General features: G+C 34.0%; 1 protein-coding gene across 2 annotated transcripts in view; it reads right to left on the bottom strand.

The window, feature by feature from the left end:
• LOC106468651 (OTU domain-containing protein 5-B-like) overlaps positions 1 to 9,644 on the bottom strand; it is a 35,909-nt gene that overhangs the window by 3,858 nt on the left and 22,407 nt on the right. The window contains exons 5-9 of one of the 2 annotated variants that reach the window (XM_022397004.1): positions 6,268 to 6,416; positions 5,957 to 6,019; positions 4,639 to 4,764; positions 4,293 to 4,473; positions 2,906 to 3,061 (exon numbers count right to left, since the gene is read on the bottom strand). In XM_022397004.1, the coding sequence (XP_022252712.1) occupies positions 2,906 to 3,061; positions 4,293 to 4,473; positions 4,639 to 4,764; positions 5,957 to 6,019; positions 6,268 to 6,416 (675 nt within the window). The remainder of the gene's footprint in view (positions 1 to 2,905; positions 3,062 to 4,292; positions 4,474 to 4,638; positions 4,765 to 5,956; positions 6,020 to 6,267; positions 6,417 to 9,644) is intronic. The other variant, XM_022397005.1, reaches the window with a different exon arrangement.

Below are 9,644 nucleotides of genomic sequence, written 5' to 3'. Positions count from 1 at the left end.
CCACATTAGGAATTACGTGGAAATAGTTGACCTCCTTCCATGAAAAATAAACTAAACCGATACTGATAAAAAGAAGGTCCATGCACACCCCAATTGTATAGCCAAGTATCAAAGCTGAACCGGTATTATGAGTAGGACATAGGCTGGCTCTACTGACATTTGGGGAAAACATCCAGGAACCCAGGTAGGAGGGCCCCCAAATTAACTCGAACACTGTGGAGGAAAAGCCTCTGTCCACCACCCTAGTGACTGGAAACTGGATGTGGTAAGGACTCCCTAGCTCCACGAGTAAAAGCTGGGGGGGGGGGGGATGCGCATTAGGAAGTCCTGAGGAACAGTGCTCTAGGTGAACCAAGTTCCCTAATGTTTTAAAACCAACCTTGATTTATTCAATCTGATGATCAGCAAGGATGGGCAGGATCCTCTTTAGCTTTACTCATGATAGTCCATGAGTGGCAATCCAGCATAATATGGTAATACTATCTGGTGATCTCCTAGATGGTCTTATGGAACACCTCATTTCTATAGAGCCTGTTGCAACCAGTAGTAAGTATAATTAAATTGGTTGCTAATGTGGAATTGGATGGATAAAAGCACACCTGTCTAGGCAACACCCGCCACATAGTGAGATCCTGTGAAAACAAGGTAATGGACCCTAAAAGATAGAAATAAAAATACTCCTCTGGATAATCTAGCAGAAATAATTAAGATAGCTAGAGGGGGTAGGTAAAAACTCTAAGGTGAAGAGACTGCTAGATCAGGCAAATAATGTAAGACAAAGATATGGGGGAGGTCCACATAGTGACCTCCAGTGGGCAATTCAACTGGGCTGCTATGGACATAGAAAAAGAGAGATCTGATTAAATGTGACTTGCAGAATATAACACACCTTCAAATAGAGCCCAGAATAAAGGTAGAAGTGCAGGCAACAAAACCTTCAAGACCCTAACTGAATATGACCAAAAAAAAAGTAAACTGACTGGACAGAGAGAGAGAAAGAATATGCTGATGAAACAGAGGAAAGGACTGAACCCCTATCCTGTCTGAGAGTGTTGGGTAAGAATAACTGGTTTGAGGATGTACAGAGAATGAGAAAGTGGTCTGTGGGCATACAGTGCAAATCAATCCAACCTGTGAAGTCCTTAGGTTAGCAGCCACAAAATAACCTGCACGTAAAGGGGATACATGGAATATAAGAGTCAAGTCACAAACAGGCGTAGAGAAAGAACGTGTAACCTGAATCTACCCGTTAGGTAACTGGAATGGTCATTTGGGACAATGTGAGGAATCTCGAAAGTAACGGGGACTCAAAAGTATGTAGTTGCGATAATCAAACAGTAGTTGATAAGACCACCATAAACAATAGTGACTGTGAAAAAACTTCTGTCAAAGAGCCAAATCAAAAAACGAGTTATGGTTGACACCACTGATTGAGAAGGGTTCAACCCCCTCTCAATACAACACTGCTGATATGTATGTTATTACCTTTGAGAAAAGTGACTTTCAGACTAAGCAGAAACCGAGCCAGATATGTGTCAACTTTAGAAATTTAACTCTGGAGTATTTAGGCATTGATATAGACAACGAAGATCGATGACTAGACACCAACAATGAACAGGAATAAAAACTCTGAAGAAATAACAAGACTCTTTCACTACCCTCAGACCAACTAGACTAAGATAACCCTAGAACTAAGTTCCAAATCCTGATAAACTGCTGGAGACATAAACCTTACAGATTGGGTGGATAATAGTAGGGATGATGAGAACTGAATGATCAATTGTGATCCAAGGACCTACAAAGCTTCTGGACCAATGAGGAGCTTACCACACGTCCAGAAATTTTGGAACCGAGCACCCACAGCTCCTGAAGGTATACAATAATCACTGATACTGCTGGCGATCAAACTAAGCAGTGGAAACCTTAGATATAAACAGAATCTATTCTGAGTACCAATGTACAGAGAAGCTGATATCAGGGATCGGTTCTCATGAATAGGGGCAGAACTATGACCCCCCTTGTAGGAGCCAATGAAATTTGAGACTTCAACAACAACCAGGAAGAATATAGAAGCTGAAAATTGAAACAAAATGCATGCTAACAATGGATCCAGCTTTCCTCAATGAAACTGGTGATCCTAAGAGTCTTCTAACAAAGTGAAATGAAAGGAAACTAAATGTTGAAGTTGAATTGTAAGTTCGTAGACTTACTCTGTCCCATCAGGGGACATAAACCTAACTACAAACTCCACCTTAGAACCCCAAAATTCAAGGAGAATATATAATTTGAGTCGGAAAAATGCCTCCACCTGGTGGTGGTAGGCAAAATCACCAAAGATTCAAATATATGCTTCCATCTTACTACAAACAAGATCAGTGACAGTCTTAACCAATAGTGAGTCTCCCTCGATTGTTGTGTGATGCTAGATATCAGAGGTGGGAGAGGAGAGACCTAATTGGCTTCTATGCTGGAAATAATAATCCAGGAATTCATACCACAATCGACTTGCCAATCTGATTTTTTTTTAAATAATAATTATTAAATATAATTTATATCGAAAGCCACTACGTGATGCAAAAATCTCAACCAAGTATGTTAATTATCACAGCATTCATTTAGAGAAACCCATGTCTAAATGCTTTGTCAGGAAAAAGTGATAAAATTATCTGAATGAGCTCCTTATATACAGTACCAGGATAGAAGGCACATTGACATAGGTGAAGAATATCACTAGACAAATATTGCCAAGAGCAATTGAGTGAGAAAAAACCAGAACAATGCTTAGATGGACATAGTTCAAACCCTGAAGGTTGAGTAATAGCTATATGTGGCAGCGAAGGTATGCATGTTTTGGAATAAAGGGTTTACATAAGGTTTATCGCAAATGTGATCCATACAAACCTACCAAATACTGAAGGAGGAAGCCTATTCATGAAAGATGCTGTTTCTATGAGAGAAAAACCCTCTTGGCTATTTGTAGCAGAACATTTTGATGAACAAGCACTATCTTCTAATTCCACGTGTCCTCCAGTCATACCAGAGCTTCCAGCTTTTGGACTTCCTGCTTGATTGAAATAACAACCTGTATTTAGGACAGACTACATGTGACACTTTAACATCCCATATTACCTACTACATGCTAAAGTACACATAAAATGTGCAACACTAGCATAACACTAACAAAATTTTATAAACTACTTAGAAAACAGATACATCAAACAAAGAACTTTTAGAACAGCTTTGATATAAAAGTTAGAGCTCTAATCTACTTGTGTGTAAATAATAATTTACAATCCTGTTTGTTTTATGCATGTTGTGTGCATTTACACACTTAAGCAAACATACAACTATCTAATTTCACATGTTATTTGTTGCATGCGTGAAAAGTCATTAACTCATACATCAGATAAGAATTTTAAATACTCCTGAGGAAAGCAGAAATGTTATGTATGAAAATGCATTGAGCAACGTAGTAAAAAATATTTAATTTATTGTGACTGTTCATGAAGCAAACAGAAGATGACAACCAAAAGCTGTAAAATCGAGCTGAAAGCATTTCGAGGTTACAGTAAATTGGACATAGGATACAAATCTATATAAGAAGGGAGAATATAGAGTGAAGAAAGTTAAGAAGAATGTAGCAATGTTGTTTAGTTTATTCATTTTATAGCTGATAAAAATCATTAACTATATACTAATTAACTAATGCAAATATTTATATCAATAAAGAAGAAATATTTTCTAGTCTTTTCTCTGTCATAATAAATCACTTTAAGCACTCATGCTACCATTTGCAAGCATAAATTTAGTGTGTGTGTGTGTGTGTGTGTGTGTGTGAATCACTGTATATGTAGTTTCTTATAAAAAAAGGCCTGATTTACTGTTCTTCTTTGATTAGAGCTCCTTTTAACATGGTTAACACAAACAGACATCATGACCTTCTGTACTTCTTTTGCTAGCTACAATACTATTATACTACAATACTACTGTAAAAATCAATGGGTCCATATTTCACCACAGCAGGATTAAGAAAATGCTTTTTTACCATTAAAAATGTAACATACTTTTAATTCTCTAAGTGCACTTACCATAAAGTTTAAATTTTATAGGCTTATTAGCACAGCATAATTCCTTTTAAAGTTTTTTGACAGATTCTATTACACTTTTTACGAGTACAAAATTTCATTCATAATCTAACCCACAGAATTAATATATTACACTTTCATAACACAAAAAAAATAAAAAAATAATTGCATTATAATTCTTCTTAAGTGACCAAAAAACTTTTGTACCCTTTTCTGGTGGTCTACAGCCATTGTCTTCCCCATGGTTATCTATTCTAGGACTGTTTGAGGTGGAGCTGTTCCCACGGATACAAGGTGTTCTACCAGCTGTTAAAGGTGACATGCCTCCACCTGCAGCTCCATCAACTACTGAGAGACTAGAACTTGATGTTTCTGTTGCAGAAGGAGTCTAAATGTTTCATGAAACACATGCATGAGTTAGTACTTCTATGCTACATTTTGTAATACAAGTTTAATATGCATGGTAATAGTTTCTAAACTAACATGTGACTGGATAGAAACTTTTCTTTTAAATTAAAAAACACCCATGTCTCATATATGTCTAAAAACAAACCTTTTTTCTTGTCCTTTGTTCATTTTCTCGTAACCACTCTAGGTAACTTTCTCTAGCAATTTGTTCTTCTATGGCTTCATTTGTGGCCTCCCAATCAGTAGCTCGTAGTTTGTCTTCTAGCATAGCCTTAAAAAGCATAAACTTATGTACTATAGGCATTCTGGTACACTGAGCTTCACAGCATATTCATAATACAATACAGTGTACAGTTTTGCACAAAAAACTACCCCGGATAACCGAGTGCATGAAACGTGTTCTAGAAATGGATCTTACAACTTTTTATCTTCTCAAAATGTATTAAAAGTAAACATTAGTGATGGTTTAGTTCCACAAAATGTGTAGTTGAAAAGATTTCCACAGGCTTCCAAACTGAACAAGATATGTTAAAATACATTTTACTGCCATGACTTGGTTTCTTAGTGTGATCTAAAGTTTCATGACTTTCACAGTGAACAGAACGATAAAGAATACAAACGTAAAAAACTCATTTTAAATAACCTACTTAAAAAATATTTATTTTTAAATTCAATGTATCTAAATATTACCTAGTAGAAATAACAAGAAAAATTACTACAAAGAAGAACATTTTATAGCACCATTTTCTACATCTAGGAACAGTAGTAGTGCAAATCGATGGATACTGAAGGGTACATTGAAAATGTTTACAAACACTTGTAAATACTTAATGCTACAATTCTTCAAACCCATTCACTGCCACATGATTCAAATGATACAAAATCATATTATATCATCTGGGTCAAGGTCTTTTTATTTGCATGTAAACATGGCTCTTGTCCAGTAGGTTTCTATAACATTATTTTACCTTGGTCAGTGCTAACATTATAACTGCAATGTTTAGTGATTTTTTATCTTTCCTCAGCACATAAAACAGGGATTAAAGTAAACCAGGACCATCTGGTATATCTACCAAGGAAAAGGTAATGATTCACAAAGAGAATGTTATTGCTGATTCATGTGATTCCCCAAACAATGAGAGTGACTACATCCCTAAAGAAAGTGAAGCAGCTGAAAATTTGAATGCAGAGGACATTTTAACATGTAACACACTTGAGAAAACTTTGAACAGTACTAATGGCACAGATGTTGCATCATTTATTTATAGTCAATATTAAACATAAGCCAATCAACATTTATTGCTTTTGAAGCCCTGTTAGAGTTGAATTTATGAAACTCTAAGCTTGGCACCTTGATACGATCTACTCTTGGCAGCAGAAAGCATGCTAACACTCACATACATGTTTTATAATTTGTAATTATTTTAGTATGAATAGAAGCTTTATTTCCATAGCCCTCCTACCTGTTCCAACTGCAGACCTTCCGAAGCTCTTATTGCATCTGTAATAAGGCTTTTTTCTGCTGTCTGAAATAAAAATGTCAACACTGGTTACATAACCTTGAGTCAATGATGGCTTTTAATACTGTATCTTTCATTTACAGCAAACAAACAACATGTTGTGAAATGCACACCAAAAGTTGTAACTAAATTAAAATAACACAGTATATGTTTAAGTTAAAACTCAAAATATTTAAAAACTGTTAGTGAATTAATGAGGGATGATAATTATCTGAGGTGTATTTTTTTTTTTAAACAACAAAAGAAACACCTACCCCTGGTTTAAAGGATGGGAGTCCTAGTCCAACTCCAACAGTTGGTTTGTATGGGTCTGAGATAGAATTGTAATGGATATTTTTATGGTAGCTTAACCTGATGGGTTCATTATCTGTTTTATGTATGCCATGGAAGGTATTTATTGGTTCTGAAAGTCAAAAACATGCAAGTATTGTTATAAACAGTTCTAGTGAATATTTAAGAAACTATTTTGTAAAATTACATGCATATCTGTATTAAAACAAACTAAGAAAACTAAAAAAAATTTGTAAATTATTTTATATTAGGTAAGAAACATATATTTCTTCACAGTTTTAGTACCCTTAAGATCAAAACTAGGATATTAAACAAGAAAGCTAACTTCAGCATGGTCAAGGTGATTGTCTGGTTTTATATATGACTTAAATATTTCCAAATGAACTGGTAATTTAATGATTTCAGTTTCTCACATTTCATTATTCAAAGAAATTCATTTTTTTTATTTTCCGGTTTATATTAGACGTTGTATTTGGTAAAGTTTGTAAGAAAATACACACCTGTTGAAGGAACTGAAAGACAATCTAAAGTACAATAAAACTAACTGATTTGGCCCTAACTGTCTGAAAAACTTTCCTACTTCCAGTGATCTTGAATGTTCCTAATGGTGGCTTCAACAAGTATCACCTTACAATAAACATGATACAAAATGATTTTCAGGAACATTTCATTCGGTTCATTTTTTGCCAACTACAATCATTCAACTTGATTCATTTTAACGAAAAACAAAAGTTTCAAACTTACAAAAAGAGTGCAAATAAGTATTTCTTTGAAAAGTCAGGACACTGATATTTTAATGCACTATTCAACCAAGCCTTTTCCTTTAAGTTATCTTGTACCATGATACTACTACATTTCCATTAAGTTTCAGGTCTATTGGTCCTGATGCTGGCTTCCCTACTGTTAAAATGCAATTAAATATATCTTTGAGTTTATTCTAATGAGAGTTCACAATACTTTCTAATATCTATTATAAAAGAGTAAATGCTTTGCAAATAGGAAATATTTTATCAGTTCCAGGCTGTTTCAAGGTGTTTGGAATTACATTAGGTTAATATGACCTGAAATAAAAGATGTAACAAAATACTTAAAATAACAATAAGGAAAAGGCTTTACAGAATGCTTGTTCCACAATGACCAGTGACCACACCTCATCTAGATTGCTCAATACTTCTATATTTTGACTGGATTCAAGTTCTTACGAACTAGTGTGTAGAAGTGGATAACATTTAGATCTCCATACTGACACTTTCACTTGGACAATGAATTCTGTCTCAAACTCCATTAAAACAAGCACCCTTAATCTATATTTGTATGTTCTACATATAACTGACTCAGAAGAAATATAACTAAGATCCTAATTTTGAAATGCAAGAAAAGTCCAGAAATATGCATGGAAATGAAGCATGACATGCAGGAGACTCCATCAAATACACTACCCAAAATCTTGAAAAAAAAAACTTGTAATAACTGATACTGGTGTGAAGAACATTCAAATCTGTAAAATGCATCAAAATGTTAAATTTAAGTCTTTACTTGGTAAAATTCTGATTGAAGTTGTAAAATGATATATAGTAATACACTGCTTCTCAACCACATTACATCTGTTCTATTCAGTGCCAAGGATGTCTTCCTCCCAATATTAGGACTCATCAGACAAGTTAGGATACAATGGACATAGCAGTGGTTCAAGCATTATATATAAGACAATTTTCATGAACTCTTATAGTGTGAATTGTGACTATTAACAATTTTACTTAAGTCATTTTAAAATCAGACTTTTTGAGTAAGAATTAAAGACAATATTTTGTTTGAATTAACCTTATTATCATACACAAAAAATGGCAAACCCAAAAGTTAGTATTCTTGTTTCCCAAGCAGGTCATACAACAACAGCATCAATGGGAGCAAACTACATTATTAATTCTCAGAATCTGCAAGTGAAAGAAAAGAATAATATGTTATCCTGACTACATCTGCAATATCCAGTGTTGACAAGGCCTTTTGCCCAATACCAGGGCTCAACAGATCAGCTGGAATATGACAGACACTGTATATATTATTAATTATCAGAACAACTGTCATGGTGTGAATGATATAATGTAAATGAGTGGTGATTATTGTAAGATAAAATTTAAGTCACCAACAAACTTACAAACCAGATTTTTAAATAAGGATTAATAAAAAAAATTTTTTAGCCAACCAAGTTGCAGGAAACTTGGAAGGTACTTTCTGGATAGTATTTCATTTTTATTAAAAACAAATTATACAATATACTTTCTTATATCAGTTTTAGCTTCAGAATTTTGAAAAATCTCATATGAGACTGTTTTCAAGAAACATTACAAATAATTCATCTTAGAATGTTTTTTTTTTAATCAGTGATCCCAATGTTCTATTTTGTGTGATATCAGCTTTAGTTTCTTTGTACATCACCATATTCTTTTTGGTACTTTTATTTTGCCGACTGACTTAGTCACAACATCTTTCCATAAATCAAAAATAAAGCAAAACTGACAAAGATTTATTAGTAATCTAGGATCATTCAAAACAGCAACACCAGTACCCTTGTCAGACTATTTTTGCAAACAATACTCTGTGTTGAAATCTAATAAATATAGTTTCTTTTCAATAAATAATATGTTTTTTTTTTTATTTGTCTGCACTATTTGAATATGATAAAGTTAATAATAATATTCAATAAATAAGGATTTGAGTGATGAGAATAGTTTCCTGTCACTCACTAAATTGCTAAACCTAACTAAGTTTACCTGATATCTTGTCATGGAAGAAAATTTCTATAGTTTATAGACAGATTTAACTTAACCTTGAATAGTGGGCAGGTAACAGAGGACTGGATGTTAGCTAATGTCACTCCTCTTTTCAAGGGAGGTGATAAAAATTGCTTTACAAAGTTCTTTAACAAAGTTTAGAATTTTACTGGATAGTCAACATGGTTTCCCTACAGGAAAATCTTGCCTTACAAATCTTTTGACATTCTTTGAAAAGGTTACTGCTTATGTAGATGAGGGTGTAGATTTGGTGTATCTGGATTCTCAGAAAGCATTTTACAAGGTGCCACATAAAATGTTTGAAAAACATTTTTCTATAAGTATGGCAGATAAGTTAGCAAATTGGATAGAAAAGTGGCTGGATGGAAGAAATCAGAGGGTTGTTACAAATGGAGTTCAGTCAAACTGGATTAATGTCACTAGAGGGGAATCTCAGGGCTCAGTCTTAGGACCTTTGCTGTTTTCAATTTACATAAATGACACTGATGTAGGAATAGTCAATAAATTACTTAAATTTGCAGATGATATTAAGGTCTTGGGTGTGGCTA

The sequence above is a fragment of the Limulus polyphemus genome, unplaced genomic scaffold (genome assembly GCF_000517525.1).
Source record: "Limulus polyphemus unplaced genomic scaffold, Limulus_polyphemus-2.1.2 Scaffold3098, whole genome shotgun sequence".
Classification (NCBI taxonomy): domain Eukaryota; kingdom Metazoa; phylum Arthropoda; class Merostomata; order Xiphosura; family Limulidae; genus Limulus; species Limulus polyphemus.
Note: the sequence above shows the minus strand (reverse complement) of the source record. Positions and strands in the feature narration are given on the sequence as shown.